The sequence below is a fragment of the Arachis hypogaea genome, chromosome 13 (genome assembly GCF_003086295.3).
Source record: "Arachis hypogaea cultivar Tifrunner chromosome 13, arahy.Tifrunner.gnm2.J5K5, whole genome shotgun sequence".
Lineage (NCBI taxonomy): Eukaryota > Viridiplantae > Streptophyta > Magnoliopsida > Fabales > Fabaceae > Arachis > Arachis hypogaea.
In genome coordinates this window covers 41,478,078-41,497,307 of record NC_092048.1, presented here as the reverse complement: position 1 = coordinate 41,497,307, position 19,230 = coordinate 41,478,078, and the positions used below count along the sequence as shown (strand labels likewise).

Genomic DNA, 19,230 nt, shown 5'->3' with positions numbered 1-19,230 from the left:
TGGTGTTAATGGTGACAGTGATGGTGTTAGAGGTTGAGAATAAAGAGAATGTGTGATTTAGAGATTTTGGTTAATATTTATTAAAAATCAACAAAAATTTAAGAATTGGATACTTTTGTCACAAAAATCTCATCTTTCATGAATATAAGTTTAGTTTTGTATTTTTATGGATAATTTTTTCAGCGCTTAAAATATTCTTGGGTAGAAATGATCATTTTTCCAAGTATAAATATGAAAATATAACTTGCCTGAAGTTAAAACGTACACTCCATACATAAGAGGATTTGAAAACTATCCATCACAGATATAACTCAACTTTTTAACTCATTCCAAAATGTAATCTCATCATATGCTCATCTGTCTAAACTCTAAATATTCCAATCCATATTTGGTCACATGATGCAATCTGTGCTTCTCAACAGAGTTTCCCCTTACACATAATCAGATTCAGAGATCATCGTGACCCTTCGTCTCAATTCCAAGAAGCTTAGCCAGACGGCCACTCTCATAAGCTTCGACAGTATCTAGAAATCAGTCAATCATAAAATATTTGAGAAAACTTTAAGAACATTGCTTTTAAACTCAATCTTTTTTCCGACAAAAAAAAAAAAAAAAACGGAAGATAAGCTAATTCCTCATCGTTTGAAAGTGAAAAAATGAACAATACCCCAAATCAGTCTTTAAGAAACTTAGTCAAATACTTTAATCCTAAACAAATTTTAAGTGCCAAATAAGTTCCTAACTTTACTTTTTATTTTGTTCGACAAATCAGTCATCACCTATGAAGCACGGACACTTCGCTGAATTGCCGTGTCCACGTGTCGGACACATTTCGGACACGACACTCACCGACACTCGTCCGACACGCGTGTCTGCTGTGTCCAACCGTCTTAATAAAAAATAAAAAATTTCTCTCCAGACACGCCTGGACACACCTAAATACCATCATGTGTCAGCGTGTCCAGTCTTATTCTTAACATATATTTTTAAAATAAATTTAAATATAATATATATTATTATTTATTAAAACAAAAAAATATTTTAAAAATTTGATATAATTAAAATAAGACATTAAAAATTTTAATTTATATTTAAATATCAATAAAATATCAAAATATCATTACGATTTATCTAAAAAATACTTTATATTTTATATGTATGCGTGTCCCTGTGTCATGTAAGATTTTAAAATTCGCGTGTCGGCGTGTCCCGTGTCGTGTCGTGTCCCGTGTCCGTGTCCGTGTCCGTGCATCATAGGTCATCACTCACAGTTTGATAGAGTTAGACAAATCAGTTCTGAGAATTTTTTCAAGTCCCTTTATACAATCTAATGTCGGAATCGATTTTTCTAACAAAATAAAGGATTGGGAACCGATTTAGTGCTTAAATTTGTTGAAAACTGAAGTCATATTAAAAGTTTTACGAAATGATTAGGAGTATTACTCTGAAAAAATTATCCTTCATTGGCCAAATTCATTCCTCATTATTTAGAGTAATACCCAAAATCAATATCCAATAGTTTTTGTCAAACACTTTAGTTCCTAACAAATTTCTATTTTGATTTGGGGTATTACTTCATCAATTAATATAAAAGTGAACATATTAATCAGCTCAATTTGTGAGGCAGAGACTTATTTGTCATTTTCAAATTTTGAGGGATAACTTTCTCTGTCTTTTTGTTGGGGAGAAGGTTGGTGGTTTACTCTTATTTATATCGTAGGAATTTTTTTTTAACTAAGCAGAGACGTAGACATACCATCTGAGCCGCCAAGGTGCTTTCCGTTGATGAAAACTTGTGGGACGGTTCGCCTTCCAACGATATTATTCAAGATATCCTGAATCTTTGAGCCATCATCTGCAAGAGTTCTCACTGTCTTGAGTAACGGGAATGGTATATTTATACATCATACTTCATATTAATGCTATCAGGAAACTGTTTCGATTTAAAGTTTTAAACCCTTCTCTTTTTATCAACACTATACGAACCAAACTATCTTTTCAACTTACTATATTGCTGTGTTCAGTTATTCCCTACTTACTGTCTCAGAAACGAGATACTATTGGAACCTTGTTTTTCCACAAATTAAGTTACACAATGTAAATTAGCTGGAACTGTTTCTAGGAAATATATATAGATATATTAAAGAAATAAAATGCAAGCAGCAGTTTCTAGTATACCTCTCTCATCAAGCTCAACAACATGTGCGTCCTGGTTCAACTCTTTAAAAACAGACTTTGCTCTTCTGCAGTACCTATTTACCATAAAGAAATTGGGAAATGCTGAATAATGAATATTCCATAAGATAGTGCCCGTTTGGTGATAGGCTTTTTTGGAGGAAAAAGGTACTTTATCGTTTTTATTTTTTTTCAAAAAGTACTCTTACAAAATAAAATAGTAAGGGTGTCCAGATAGAACTTTTGGGAAGAAAAAATTAAAAGACATGAAAAAAAGTTCTTTTTTTCAAGCTAACATGTTGCTGTTTAAAATTAAAAAAAAAAATTTAAGAAGATTTTAATGAATTGTTTACTAGAAAAAGTAATTATATTTTCTATCGAAATAAAAATTGCTTTTTATAACAAAAAAAAAATATCTTAAAAAAGGGTTTAAAAAACTACTTTTTCAAAAACAAATTCGGATGCATCCAATTTTGGTTTTCTCCTATGATCAGGTAACTAGAACAATACGTCTTTCAACAATGCAAAGTTATGAGTCATTCTACTCCAATCCACCAAGCTTATGGGTAAGGGAAAAACAAACATAGAAAACATAAGAAATACACATCTTACCAGATTCTAAACTTAGTTACAAGCTTTAATAGTTAGTTAATCAATGTTGGTTTCTGTTATTCTGTTAGTGTTGTCACTAAATAGTTTACCGATCTTGATCCCTGTGTCTATAAACTTTTCGTATACTCTTCAGACAACATAGAGTAGTTTCATCTTTGCCATTTCGTGTACCCTTCTCCAGTTCTCTAATTCTGTTCTCTCTTACGGGCTTGTGATTGCTCTCCTCACTCTTGGGTTCTACTACTTTTACATGGTATAAGAGCTCCTTAGGAAGCACTCTCAAAGTTCTCAAAATCCAGATTTGGATCCTCCAAGCCCATATTTCTGGAATTCTAATGAGTGTCCTAGTGTGACTTTTAGTTTCTTCAACTCTCACAGGTCAAAACTGTTCTTGGGCAAGAGCTATGAACATGGAAGTCATAAAACAAGTTACAGTTTATTTATAGGCCATAACATCAGAATTGTTGACTGATCTCAAAGAAAGGTATTACCTACTAAGGAATGTCTCTTTAGAACTGCAAGTTTGCAAGAGCTCTATGCTCTCATGCAAGTTGACACAATAAGAAAGACAAATGAGCTATGATTGTAGGACTTTTTGTCAAAAGTGGTAAATTGAGGGAAGGAAGTTTTAAGATCAAAAGTTTACCCCTAGTGGTATGCTTGGATAGGGTGTTAAAAATGGGGTGGGGAATTACATTAGTTTCATATATAAGCTCTATGGTAATTTTATACATCAAACTCATTCATAAAATTTTCACCCTCACTTTACCCCTCGATGAAGCATACCCTAGAGGGCAAAATTCTAAAGGTTGGGGGTCAGTCTTCAAAGATGTGTTTTAATGATAGCAAGAATGGTGATTTCTTGATTCTTGCCAAAGAAAACCAAGGCGATCCGATCTTAGTCGAAGATATTGTGTTCTCCCCAAAATGTTGCTGCAGAATAAGACTCTGACAATGACGGGAGTGTTTTATGAGAAGCTATTATTAGTGAGGGACAAGGTTTATTCAGGCATGTAGTCACCAAAGCTTTAGCCGCTATACTATATTAGCTAGTTAATCATTGTTGGTGACAGTTAGTGTGCATTTGCAAGTTGAGATCTTCAAACAGAAGGGAATGACTTGATAAGTAAAGTGGAAACCATTTTCCTATTCAAGCGGTTGCACCAATCCCCTTCCCTCCTTTCCCTTGAAAGATCTCAACTTGCAAACACACCAGTAATGTCCATTGGTTGTTATTTATTTATCAGGGTCTGTAAAGTGTAATCCAAGAATATAGTCAAGCAATGCCCGAAATATAAAACACAAAATCAGATTCCAATTTGATCCAAAATATCAGAGCAGAGACAGAGCATACTCATATTAATACTCAATTACTCATACAATAAGTCAATAACATAGAGCAATCTTTCAGAAATAATTTGCCAGCTGTTCATTTTTCACAGAACACACACATGGTCTTTAAAACTCTCAGATACAAACCCTTTCCAATTACTACAAATCCATTTCAGGAAAAAAAAAAAAGAAAATTGATTTCCGTTTGATGCAGATCCAATGCAACCAGATAACAGGACTTAATAATTCAACAATGAAGGTGGATCTCATTGAGAAGGGAAAAAAAAGGAAGAGAGTGTGACGTACGGGCAATAGGACTTGGAGAAGATGACGACAGTGTGAGAATTGATGGTGGTGTGGACGAACTCACCCACAGAAGGAGCTGAAGCTTCGGTGCAATGGAAGAGAGAAGTTCCTAGAGCTAGCACTACCATTGCCGCCGTGAATCTCGCAGATGCCGCCATCACTCTTTTGTGCTCACCTACCTCCCCCCAAACCCACTCGGTTATGAAGTGAAATGCGAATGACAAACAATTGAACAAGACTTGTATATAGATTCTGGATGTTTCTGTTGCTTCTGGTTTTGAATGGTTAGCAGGTTAGGTATGAGGATGCAACCCCGTTCATCTTAGATCTTGTTCGCAACTCTCCGCCGTACGATTTTGGTCAATGCTTCATTTAATTAAGAAATATTTTAATTATTAATTAATTAATACCTAGAACAGTTTTCAAAACAAGATTACAAGAGAAACCAAAAAGGAAATAAGAAGGGGAGAAAAAACAATGAGTAACAGGGAAAGCACATTTTTTAGATTTTTGGAGGTATCACACTATCACCCATTCGTGTTTGGATGGACTAAATTCTTAAAGTAGAATGATGTTGTGCATTAAAATTGTCTTTGAAATTTTAATTATATCTACTACGTTTTAGAGATTAAAAAAATTGCACTATATTAATCTCTTATTTGTTTTTCGTTAAAGACGCGATAACGTGGCTTGATGATGTGGATCTTTGGTGACACCGTAACACGTGTTACCTTATGGTTTATCCACGTGTAATAGAATAATGACGTATTGGTCAGCAACACATGACATGTTGACGTGAATGATTATACTACGTGTTACAATATTATTTGTTCACATGTCATCTACTAGGTCATTATTACATATGCACTAAGTGTGTGTTTGGATTACAGTTTGCAAACGAGAGTTTGCATAAAATTGATTTTACAAACTTGATTTTGATCAAAAGTAAGTATTTTGTTAAAGTGATTTATGTTTGGTAATTTTTGTATCAAAATGAATTATAGTAAAATAAATGTTGTTTGTCTTATACCATTCAAAATCACTTTTAAATAAAAAATTACTAAAATGGACATCAACTTAAAATTTTTTTTATATTATCCTATTATTTTAATTTAGATATTTAAATAGATCTTATTAGTTAATTTTATAATAAAATTAATATTTATTTACTAAAATAAAATAACATATAAAAATAGACAAAATATATTTTTAAATAAAAATAAAAAATATAAATTATATATATAAAAAAGAATATTTAATCAAATATGTTACATTTTTTTAAGTATTAAATATTACTTTAGTATTTTTTTACTTCGTATTCTTATTTTAGTACTCTCAATAATCTTATTCTTAATATTAATTTAGAATCCAATGTTTATAATTTTATTATTATCTATGATTAATTTTTTATTTAATTTATCTTTTTTAATGGAATCATAATCTATATTATAAAAATTACACTAAAACATAGTATACGAGAATTACAATTATAAAAGAGAATACTGAAAATAATAAAAAAATTTAAATATTTACTTTATAATGATTGAAACAAATCTAAAAGTTCTTCATGATCTTTTTATATAATATATTTTTAGTATTTTTAGTACACTTTTTTTAGTATGTTATAATTTTTTACTATTATTATTATTTACAGTTAATTTTTTATTTAATTTACTTTATCTAATAGAATTAATAAATCATATTATAAAAAGATAATAACAAACATAATACACAAAACTCACAATTATAAAAGTGTATAATGTCAAATAAACAGATGCAAAAATAAAAATAAATAAATAATAGAAAAATAGAGCTCATATAAATAGAAATAATACGAATTTTATAAATAATACAATAACATATATAAAGGATAAAGTTGATAAAAGGTAAATAAATGGTTAGTATCTATGGCCAAAAGCCCGTTAAGAAAACGCAGAAGCTAAAAATAGTTGTTTCTTGTAAACGTGGTTTTGGCAGCAAAATCATTTCTGCGTTGAAGAGAAAAAAATTTGCCAAACCAAAAGTTGAAGCTTTCAAGAAATTTAAACGTTCTTCTTCCCTTCCAACGGGTTTCCCAAACACACCCTAAATTGATCATCTTACTTTGTATCAAAGGACTCATTTTAGTATGTCCCTTCCCTCTACTCTAAATGGTTTTTGGAATCCCCATCCATTGGTACTTTTAAGATTAATTGTGATGCTAGTTATTTTGGTTCGGGTGATAGTGTTGGTTTTGCTTGTGTTATTAGAGATTGTAATGAGAGCTGGCAAAGGGGGTGTTTGGGAATGATTGAGAGTAATAGTATTCTTCAAGGAGAATTGTTTGCTATTTGGAGAGGATATCTCTTAGCTTGGGATGTGGGTCAACGAGATGTTATTTGTGAGACGGATTGTGTGGAAGCATTTAATCTTGTTACTCAAGATGGTTTTGGGTTTATTGATCCACTGGTGCTCAAAATAAGAGATATCATGCATTGGAATTGGTGGGTTGACTTTCGTTTGATTATGAGAGATGCAAACACGGTGGCAGATACTATGGCAAAGATGGCGATGAAGTTACAACTTTCGCATGTAGAGCTTCTTTCACCTTGGGAGGAGTTTAAGAGTAGTCTTAAACGGGACTGTCCCTCTATTTAGGCAGTTCCTTGTTTTGTTTGTTTTGTTTTTCTTTGTTTAATTTATTTCAGTCACCAAAAAAAATGACTCATTTTAGTCCCTAAAATTGAATACCGCGCACCAAATTAGTCCCTTCATCAGTTCTCTTTTTTTTATAAATTCAAAATTTTTAATATCTTTGAATACACTAATTTTAATTTTTATCTTTTCACAAGTTATTTAAATACAAGTACTTTTATAAAATATTTTAAAAAAATTATTTTAATTATACAATTTTTTCTACAATATTTTATTAAAAGAATTATATGAGATATTGATATTGATTTAGTAAAGAGTGTAAGTTAAGAGTATAATAATATTTTTTAATACAAATTTTGTAATATTTAACACCTTAATAAATATTTTAAGAATACTTGATAAGGCACTTGTTTACTAATATAAATTCATTATTTCTATCCGTTTTAAGAATGTTCGGTTTCCCATATAATTGACTTCTCACTAAATTAATAAGATAGATTTATACTGTCGATTATAATAATTTATTTTATCTATAACTTAGTTAGGCGGCCTTTTTATATATTACACTATTAATTAATATAAACGACTAAATTGTCAAAGTGGTTTCTGAGATTGACGATGTGCACCAAAATCGTCCCTGAGATTCTAATTGCACCAATTATGTTTCTGAAATTAGAAAAATTGCACCATATTAGTCCCTAACTCATTTTCCGTTAACGACGCGCTGACGTGGCTTGATGATGTGGACCTTTGGTGACACGTGTCACCTCATGGTTTGTCCACGTATAACGGTATGTTGATGTATCGGTCACCGACACATGGCATGATGACGTGAATGGTTATGCCACATGTCACAATACTATTTTGTCACGTGTCGGATTATGCCACGCATCACAATGTTATTTGTCCACGTATCATCCTCTATGTCATCATTACATATGCACCAAATTGATCTCTTACTTTGCATCAAATGACTCATTTTAATCTATAAAATTAAATGTCGTGCACCAAATTAGTCCCTTTATCAGTTTATTCTTTTTTTTTTATAAATTCAAAATTTTTAATATCTTTAAATATACTAATTTTAATCAAAACTGCTATAATTTTTCCTTTAACCTATAGGATTGTCTCCTCCTCTTCTTTGCTGAACAAACTCCTCTTCAATCCTAGCCTTAGATAGTTAATCCACCTCAATCTGCAACCTTTTCCATTCTTTTGTATTCTTGTATGCACATATAATTGTTTTTTTTTATTACAAGAAAAGCTACAATTGATTCCAATCAGAAAAAGAAACTTAGTTATTTCTAAGATATATCAAATTTTATGAATGGTGTTAAATGCTAGAGAAGTCCATTGTGAGTTAACAAAAGTTATTTAGTCATAGTTTCTTTGATTGAAAGCTTGCCATGTTATTATTTGATGGAGTATTTCTTTGGTCTTTAAACTATTAAAATTGATATCACAGATTTTTAAACAAGTTTTTGACACTTATTTAATAGCTAAATCAAGTTGTCGGCACTATTATTGCTAATTTGCTATTCATCTTATTGGTATCATGTTGATTTAGTGAAAATTTATCATATATAAAATAAAATGTTAGTTTTGTTTAACCTTTTTAAAACTTTAGTTTGAGTTTCCTAACATTATGGTGTGAGTGAAGGGTGAATCAGTTGAGAAAAGCAACTCAATTTCGAAGTAATGTTGTTGTAGCTGATACTGAATACTGTGTGCGCTTTATTGGAGACACATCACATCAGCACATTGATTTAAAATCAGGTTGAGATTTTGGAATTTAAATTGGTGCCATTTTTTTTCCTAAGTAAAATCTTGGAGATTCGAGTTCCTAATTTTAGTTTATTTCTATTAAGTTAGCTTCTTTTGAGTCTTGAGTGCTTTATATCTAGTATTGGAAAATGATTTTGCTTTGTATTTTTCTAATGATATTCGTTAGGGATAAAATTAATTTTTTAATTAATAAACATAAAAATTTAACTTTGTAATAATATTGAATGTAGTAAAAGAATTTTAATAGAAGATCTTGTAATAAAAGGATTTTAATTTATATTTTAAAAATATATATATTTACTATATGAAAAAATAAAAAATGTCTCTAAAATATTCAAAAAAAAATTACTAAAAGACTAGATTAAAAGTATATTATTAAATTAACAGACTAAATAAATTATCATTAAACTATAACCTTTTTATTATGTGATTTGGCCTAATCTTCAATTACGATTATGGTCTAATCTCTTGAAATTTTACTTGGTAAGAAATAGATTGAAGTTTTTAGTTAAGGTCTTCTAAGCAGATCTTGTCAAAACGTTGATCGTGTCATGGCAAGGTACAATGTATACTTTTTATTCTTTTCACTTTATGATTATGCTATTAGTTCATGTGTAGCTCCATCTTAATTGCTGTGTTAGTTTTGAAGTTGCAATTTAACTTATTATATTTGTACTATAAATTATTTGTTTTCCTTTATTTGTTTTACTTCAATGAGTTTCTAGTAAAATGTTTATAGAATTACTTCTAAGACTAAGAACTATTTCCCAACCTAACTACAAGGCTATGAAAGTCCTTTTCATTGTCCATTCCCCTTAGATTTCATAACACCCTTCCTCCTCTGTTCTTGTTATCTTTACTTCGCGATCCCTGATAAATTTTTTTCCTAAAAAATTTAATAATTATCGATTAGGTTTTGTGATATGTCGAAGGATTTGATAGATCTACCGAGATATAACGAAGAGTATATCAATGGTATTAATAGTTTCTTAGACTTTGCATACTCTGAGGGAGAACTGGACGGACAACAAATCCAATGTCTTTGTAAGAGGTGTTGCAACATTGAGTAGTATAGAAGAGATGTTGTATTTGACCATTTAGTAGCCGATGGATTTGTTAAGGGGTATAGAACATGGATTAATCACCGGGAATGGACAATCCCGATGATGACACAGATGACGAAGAAGGTGCACGCGATGACATCGAAGGACTGCTTAATGATGCATTCGGAGATGTGCCTCACGCTGAGAGTCTTACTGTAGGTCAAAATGAAGAGGCTAAAAAGTTTTACAATTTAATAGAGGGGGCAAGTCAAGAGTTGTAATCGGGTTGTAAGAAATTTTTTACATTATCTTTTATCATCCATCTGTACTTGTTAAAGTGTATGCACGGGTGGAGCAATGCCTCCTTCACTTCCCTTCTTGAGCTATTGAAAGAGGCAATGCCTGACATTAACATACCTTCATCTTTCAATAAGACGAAGGCTATGATAAGAGATTTAGGTCTCGATTATAAAAAAAATCGATGCTTGTCCTAATGATTGCCTCCTGTATAAGAAAGAACTAAATGATGAAAAACAATGTCGTGTGTGTGGAACTTCTTGGTATACTGAAAATTCTAGTGATAATAGCGAGAGCCAATCTCACAAAAAAGGTCATCCTATTCCTGCAAAGAATCTGAGATACTTTCCTATAATTCCAAGACTTGAGAGATTATTTATGTGCTCAAAGACGGCAACTAGTCCGAGGTGGCATGATGAGGAGCGCATTAAAGATGGAATGTTAAAGCATCCTGCTAATGGCTTGGCATGGAAGAACTTTGATAAAATTGATGAAGACTTTGCAAAAGAATCACGCAATATTAAACTAGACTTGTCAAGTGATGGGTTCAACCCATTTCGTATCATGAACATTTCGTGGAGCACGTGTCCTGTGATGTTGATGGTATACAATGTGTCTCCGTAGATGTGCATGAAACCCGAATATTGTATGCTTTCTTTGCTTATTCCTAGGCCACAATCACCTAGTAAAGATATTGATGTGTATCTACAACCATTGATAGAAGACTTAAAGTTGTTGTGGGAAATAGGGGTTGAAACTTATGATGCATCAAAGAATGAGACCTTTCAAATGCGGACAGCTCTTCTGTGGACAATAAATGATTTTTCTGCATATGCTATATTGTTTGGGTGAAGTAGAAAAGGAAAATTGACTTGTCCTTGTTGCAACAAAAATATCTCTTATATACAATTAAAACATAGTCGGAAGACAGTTTATATAGACCATCGTGTCTTTTTACACATGGATCATCCATGGAGAACCAATATAAGGTCTTTTAATGGGAAGCAGGAATTAAGACCCCCTCCACCTGTTATAGAAGGAACGGAAATTTTTGAGATGCTACAAAATGTTGAGAATATTTTTGAGAAGAAACAAAGTACATCAAATAGTTTTCCATTGAATTGGAAAAAAATATCAATTTTCTTTTAATTGCCTTACTGGCACAAGAACCCACTGCATCACAACTTAGATGTCATGCACATAGAAAAGAACATACTTTACAGTGTAATTGGAACTCTCTTGGATATCCCAGGCAAGACAAAAGACCATTTGAATGCTTGATATGACTTAAAAGATTTGGGGATCTGGAAAAATCTTCAACCAAAGGAGGTGAATAATGGCAAGAGAACAAAGTTGACAAAGGCATGCTTTTCTATGCTTGCTGCAGAGAAGTCAATTTTTTGTGGTGTTTTGAAGAAAACAAAGCTACCTAATGGTAGTGCTTCAAATATATCACGTTGTGTACATCTAGGAGAAAGAAAAGTTTCTAGGTATAAGACCCACGATGCTCATTTTATGCTACACTATTTACTACCAATACCGATTAAAAGCATCTTTCCTGATCATGTGGCCATTCTGTTGATTCGACTATGTTCCTTTTTTTTGTCGCTTATGCAAAAAGTTCATCACACTGGAAAAGATAGATCGACTGGAGTTAGAGATTGTGGAAATATTATGCCACCTTGAGAGGATCTTTCTCCCTAGTTTTTTTGACAAAATGGTTCATCTTCCCATTCATTTAGCAAATGAGGTGAGATTGGATGGTCTGGTGCAGTTCGTTGGATGTATCCTCCAGAAAGGTACATGTGTACATTAAAGTCGTATGTACGCAACAAAAGTCGCCCCGAAGGTTCTATTGCAGAGGCATATCTGGCTGAAGAGTTCTTAACTTTCTGCTCAAGACACTTGCATGGAGGTGTGCGAACAAGACTTAATAAGTGACCTCGGAATGATGATGATCCTAACGAAGACGAAGTTATGCCATCAAAGTTGTTTTCTAACAAAATTTGTTCGTTAGGCGTGGAAAATGGAGAACCAATTAATCTCGATGACATATCAAGTGCTCAAGCCCATGTGTATGTATTACACAATTGTGAAGAAGTCGTAGATTATGTTAGGTAACTTAACACAACTTATGTTCATTCACTAAATCAAGTGCATTTATATTTTTTTCGATCAAACATAACTATTATTAACTATAGAGAGCATGAGGATGAGGTTAACAATCAGCGGGGAATGAAATGGAGAAAAGCAAATGTTTACAGTAAAACCTTCTCACAGTGGTTTGAAACTCGTGCAAAGGATCCAAATGTGCCTGTTTGGCTAAAAGAATTATCTCGAGGTCCAAGCTCTGTTGCAAGAAGATTTTCTGGATGTATAATTAATGGATACAGGTTTCACATTTTGAAGCATGAGGCAAGGAGAAAAACACAAAATAATGGTGTCACATTAACTGCTTTAACTTCAAGCTTTGCGAGTGCTAAAGATAAAAGTCCAATTCAAGACACTGTAGCTTATTATGGCAGGTTGTTTAAGATAGTAGAGTTAGACTATTTTGGGCGTTTTAAGGTTGTATTATTTCGGTGTGAGTGATATGATGCTGGGAGAGATAAGTATGGTCTTACATTTGTTCACTTCAATAAGAAATGCTACCAGAATAAACCTTTCATACTAGCATCTCAAGCACATCAATATTTTTATGTGCAAGATCCATATGAACATAACAAACATTATGTTATGGAAACTGTTCCAAGAGACTTATTTAAAACAAGTGACGAATCTGAGTCTGAGGCCCGTCAAACCTTCTGTAGTGAACAACACGAGCATATAACGAGCCCTACCATACCAGCTGATAATGGTGAACTTATTTGGAGAGGAATGATCTACGACCTACGATTATTGAAACAGTTCCCCAAGTGACTTCTGCCTAAGAATATGAGGCAGATTTCATTGGAGATTCTGATTCCGATGGGTCATCCTAAGCAATTTATTGCTTAATATGTACATATGTATACCTAAGTTTTCTTCTTCACCTTTTTATTTATAAGTCATATTTTTGTTTTAATTTCTTATTTCGTTAGTTTTTTTTTTATATGATATGTCGCTTTATTGCTTATATTAACTCGAGTTAACTAATTTATTTGTGTAGAAATAAATAATTTATTGATCTTAAAGCAACATCAAGTAAGAATTTACTTCGATAATTTGAAGCCAAGAGACAAAAGATTGTAAATGAACGCAAGCAATATGAGATGCAAGGTGCAGCACCTAATGACAAGGAGGAAACTATGCCAAAGTTGGATGTAGTCGAAAATAAAAAAGAGTTGAGTGCAACCAAAGGAGTGAAGAAATCTACGTCAAAGAAGCTGGATTTTACTCATTTACAAAGCACACTTGATACAATCAGCAAAAGGACGAATTTCACGCCTAAAACCTTGAAGTACAGCTGAGCATTCCTGCGCAACAACCAGAAAATAAAAAAAGAAAAAATCCCTTGACTGTGACTATGGCTGAGAAAAAGAAGCATGGAGTGCAAGGTGAACCATCTACACAAGGCTTGAATAATTCTAAGCTTACAAAAATGGGTGCAGATGAACTTAAATTCAATTGGTATTTTAATTGGAGTCATCCTACCATTCAGGTAAAATAATTGGTATTTTAATTGCAAATATATTACTGTTTGTTAAGACATAAGAAATATAATAAAAATTGAATTGATAATTTGGGAGAAGTGAAAGTATATATATGGGTAAGGACAGCACATGATTAGGGGGGATATATTCATTGAATATTATCCTGCATTGTATGCCTATGTGATGAGATTTTCTTTTTCGCATATTAAGAACGTTCTTAGTCATTGGATATATGCCTTGTTCGAAGCCACAATTCTTCTTAGTATGTTCAAATATGTCCTCTCTCATGCTGTACAAACACATATCCATGACAAATTAGATATTTAAGCACATTCTCAATAAAATTAGATAGTATTAATTTTGCTGAAAATACATTTATTTGTTGCTAGATTCCGACAATTTTACATATACATTAGTTAAAACTTTTTAAAAAATAATTAGTCATCCAAGCGTATTTTTTCTCTTTTATGGAGTGAGACTTTGACTTTATATGTGCACCTTTTATATTTAAAGAGAAATGGGTCAGAGGTAGGTTCCTGAACTGAATTGAATTTTCTTTGGATATATTGTTGAATTAAACTAATATGGCAGGGGTACGTGGAATTAAAGTGCCAGTTCCATTCTGAACTTCGGTTTTTACAATTTTATTTTTGGCTAATTTATTTGCTGTAATTTTGATTTGGTGCAATTCTATTTTTTGTAGTTTTGTTTTGTGTAATTTTATTTTTTGCAATTTTATTTTGTGCAATTATATCTACTGCTATTCTGTTTGATGTAATTTTTGTTTTTTGAAGCAAAATTTAATTATATTGTTCTTTGTTTTTATGTGCTATCTTTTTATTCAATTATAGTCAATAAGTAAAAAGAACAAGAAACATAAAGAACATCAAAAGTTTCCACATCGCATGGGGTCAATTAATTTTGAAAGAGTATGAGTGGCTCTGGTATACTTATTTAATATTCGTGCTGTGATTTGTTTAGTTAATTTTAGTTATGTTGTTATAGTCTTACTTATTTAAGACTTTATTTTGTAGCGCGCGACAAAGGGAACAAATGAGGAACCAAAAATGTTTGAAATGTTCATTGCTACTCGAACAAGTCGAAAAAGGAAGGAAGTTGATTAGGAAACACAAGATGCAATTGTATGAGAGTTCATTGAATTATTAATGATTATAAATCAAATTTAGGATATGGTAACTAATTCCATTTTAAATGTTTCTTCTAATCAGGAAGACTTCCAAAATCAGCAAGCTGCTGGTGAAACAGATGAGGAAGCTTTTGAGTCTTTATTTGGAAAAGAACAACCAGGTCGGGTTAGGTGCTATGGAAGATCTGTTACATGAAGTGACTTAAAAAAGCATGCAAAAATTTCTGAAATCAAGCAGCAGCACCAAGAGGAAGTCACATCTTTGAAGGTTGAACTTGGAGACATGAAGGCCAAACAACAGCACCAAGAGGATGAGTTTCATGGATTGCGAAACATGATTAAGTTACTAGTTCAGCGATCTAAACCTGGAATGAGGCCGAAAGAAATTGAAGCTTTGTCACAAAATGCCCAACACTCTCCAATTGATGCGAATAACGCTCATGGATCAACTCATATTCCAAACGTAGATATGATATGACCACCTTTTTCTTATTCCATAATTTTTTTACTTAGATGCTTAATTGAATCAATTGAAATTCAATTAATTATGTTTCTCCAAGGAAGAATGCATTTGTTTAAATTAGGTGGCAAAAGTTTACCCAACATATATAAAATTAATTGTAATTAGGATGAATTAGTGACGGGTTATTATTCTGTTAGTTACTGCGCTTGTATATTAAGCTACACTTGGTATAGTTCAATTCAATAGAAGATTACTATGTTAATTATTTTTTTCTTGTTGCACTTTTTTCAAATCATAATTATTTTTCTACATAATTATGAAGAATAATTTTGGAGATGTGAATGAAGATTGAGATGTTTATCATAATGGTTTATTGGCAAAGATGGAGTATTGAAAATTGAAAGATGTATGGTTGATATGATGTCTTTTATTAGAAGATACATTTGTATGATATAATATTTTGGTTTTTCCTAGTTTATTAGTAGTAAACTCTAAGTGGTCTCATGCATATTTTGATATAAGTATGCTTATTTTAGTGTGAGATGTATGAATACTCAAAATTATGATTATCCCAATATTTTTTGTTCATTATATATATTTTGTTTAAGGATAATTTTTATTATTTAAAGATTATTGTATGGTATTATTATGTATTTATTTTTATTTTATAATAACTAACTAATTTAATTAAAAATACAGGATTATATATATATAATTATATTCCAAATTTTAGGTTTTATATAAAAAGATTAATAGAAATTTTTGTTTATATATATATAAAGAAAAATGAGGGACAAAAGGCTATACTAATATAGAGTAGCTATAGGTATACTATTTGTTACGTTTATAAAGTGATGCAGTAACCTTGAAAAGTGTAACCTGTTCTTTAGAATTCTGGTCATCATTAGTGCTGAAAAGCGTAACCTTTGATACAGAAAAGCGTAGTCTTTGAGAATAGGCAACACTGATATAGGCATCTCCCACAAAAGTGTCTCTGAAGTCTAAAAAGCGTAGCCTTTGCCTAATGCATCATTTTTTTTTCATTTTTGGCTACACTTTTCAAGTGTACCTGAATAGGCGTTTTTCTTGTAGTATATTGTACTTATCACTTGTAGGTTGGACAGTGAAATGAAATGTCCAATAAGACAGAAATTGCAAAGCTGAAATTATTTTTGAAAGTGGAAATAGGATAGGTACTCTTTTTCTTTATATTTTCAAAACTTAGATGCAAGCAGAAGAGGAAGATAACTAGAAGAGGAAGATGTGGTGACGAGGAGCACAAAAAACAGTCAACATGGATGGAGAAGATCAAGCAAAAGAACATATGGAGATTACATAGGAAGGAGAAAAGTTAGAGTTTGTTAAAGAATCTAAAAACTCACTGGAGAATGCTGTTACCCTTGTCAATGGTGCATCTAAAGGTTCCAAGCTTTCCTACAAGGATAGGCTGATGAACTGCGGGTTTGGAAAGCTGAATTTATATGAGATTATCGAGATGGTCACAGAAGACTACATCTTCGATGAGGATCCGATGGAACATATGGAGGAACCACAGGCTCCTTTCAATCCAAATCCTGTTATAGAGGTGTCTTTAGAGGAATATGATGAATGATGCAGGCCGTGGAAGCAAGCACTCATCGTTAAGCCCTTAGGGAAGAGTCTGAATTTACAGACTATGGAATGGTGGATAAACAGGAAATGGACAAAGAAGGAAGCAGTTCGAGTGATGGATCTTGTCGGAGGGTACTTCCTAGTGAAATTCTCTAGCCAAGAGGATTATTCACATGCTCTATTTGAGGGTCCCTGGATGATCACTGATCATTACCTCTTGATTCAAAGGTGGCGGCCTTTGTTCATACCCCAAGAGAGTGAGGTTAAAAAGATTATTGTTTGAATCAGGATTCCCAATCTCCCAGCCAAATTATATAATAGATATTTCTTATAGAAGGTTGGAAAATCTACTGAAACCATGCTCAAAGTGGATGAACACACATCTATTCATTCAAGAGGTAAATTTGCACGTATTGCATGGAAATTGACTTAAGAAAAAAGCTAGTGCCATCTTTCTCAGCCTTGGGGAAAGAATTCAGGCTAGAATAGGAAGGTCTTCATCTAATATGTTTCAATTGTGGTAGATACATACATAAATATGATGGATGTTCGGAGAAGATGAAGGAAGCAAAGGACAGACAACAATCTCAAGTAGCTACTGAAGAACAGAACCACCGAAAGGGAGAAACGCCACCACAGTCCAAGGCCAGCCAGCATTGATGAATACAGGGAATCATGTTAGGAAAGATCTGATTGCAACAAAAAATCTGGGGGTGATGGAAGTAGCCATTGGTACAGTTAAGAAAAGTCACAAGCATCAATCTGGGAAAAAAGATCAGATTTAACTGTTGTAAATGAGAAAAGTTTATATGGTCGCTAGATGGTTGTCAAAAAGTCCCAAAGAAAAAATAGACAAGAATCAGGGAGTAATTATGGAAATATCAAAAGAGAAAGTTCTAATAATAGATTTGATGCTTTTTAGAATGAGAAAGAAGCTCAAGAGAGAGAAGATACAAAAAAGGAAAGTACCAGGAAAGTCAGTCCAAGCAGATGCAGAAAAGAAAGATAAATACCAAAGCAAGTTAACAAATTGATGAGCTGGTTACACAGAATCGAAATCATAAAAGAGGCCAAAATGTCAACTTCTCTAACCAAAACACAAGGAAAAAGCCCCAAAATAAACAAAAAAAAACTTAAAAATAAACAAAAAACTTAATGAAGAACAGCTGAAATCGACAAGTACATCTCAGAACAAGCAAAAGACAATTATTATTGCTGAACCGAGTCAACCTTCTCAGGAGAACAAACAAAGAGAATGATCAAATGCACCAGGAATATTGGAGACAATTTAGCAGACTTTCTTTATTCAAGCCACAAAGAAGGATATTATATCTCTACTAATGGTACTAATTACCCTATCTTAGATGCTCACATAGCAAGGGTTATGGGAGGAAAAATGTAGAACAAAACAATGACTATTATAAAGAGAACCCTATGGGAGCAAATAATTATGGTGGAGAAGCACATAAGATGGCCATTGACCTTGATATATAGAAGAAACTGCTCCAAGTGGAAATGTAGCAGATATCGAAGAGGAGCCTAAGGCTATGGAAGCCTAGAGGGACCTCTTATGGACCAAGGAGTTTCTTATCTCCGAGTAGACTTTTTCTTTTATATTAGTATCTATGAATATCTTATCTTGGAATTGTAAAGGAGACTCTTTTAAAGGCTTTAAATCTATTTTAAATGATCTTATGTTTAGATATAAAACTAATTTTTGTATCTTGTTGGAAACTCATGTCTCAGGTACTAAGGCAGGGGCTATTATCAGAAAATTGGGTTTGACTCGTGATGTATTAGTGATGTTGAAGGTTTTTTAGGTGGTATCTGGTGCCTCTAGAGGTCAAATTCATCGAACATAAAGCCGCTCATCATTCACAAATAATTTGTTCATATGGAAGTGCAGTGGCAAGATAATGCTCCTTAGTTTTTTACGGCTGTTTACGCCAGCCCTAGGGTCAGAATAGAAGAGAGCTTTGGATCAAGATAAAGGATTTAGCTAAGAATATTTTCTAATATTTTCTCAGATGTACTAAAGTCTGATCATCTCCCCATTTTGCTGGATTTTCAATTAGCTCAAAGGGAAGAAGGAATTAAGCCTTTTAAATTCCTTGCTCCTTGGGTTTTGCACGAGGATTATAATAATATGGTTAAAAGTAGCTAGCTAGAACAAAATAGTTTGTTACAAAATAT

At 32.4% G+C, this 19,230-nt stretch overlaps 1 protein-coding gene and 1 long non-coding RNA gene across 2 annotated transcripts; one reads left to right on the top strand and one right to left on the bottom strand.

Annotated features, from left to right (window-relative positions):
- Positions 1-214: 214 nt before the first annotated feature.
- Positions 215-4,583, bottom strand: LOC112738197 (glutaredoxin-C4). Its single transcript, XM_025788537.3, has 4 exons — positions 4,426-4,583; positions 2,179-2,252; positions 1,757-1,855; positions 215-524 (listed from the first exon to the last, which is right to left on the bottom strand). The coding sequence occupies exons 1-4, from the start codon at positions 4,581-4,583 to the stop codon at positions 448-450; spliced, it is 408 nt and encodes a 135-aa protein (XP_025644322.1). The 3' UTR covers positions 215-447.
- LOC140177946 (uncharacterized) lies at positions 1,737-4,828 on the top strand. The gene is made up of 2 exons (XR_011869661.1): positions 1,737-1,891; positions 4,334-4,828. It is a non-coding gene; the product is annotated as an uncharacterized lncRNA (long non-coding RNA).
- The last annotated feature ends 14,402 nt before the right edge of the window (positions 4,829-19,230 follow it).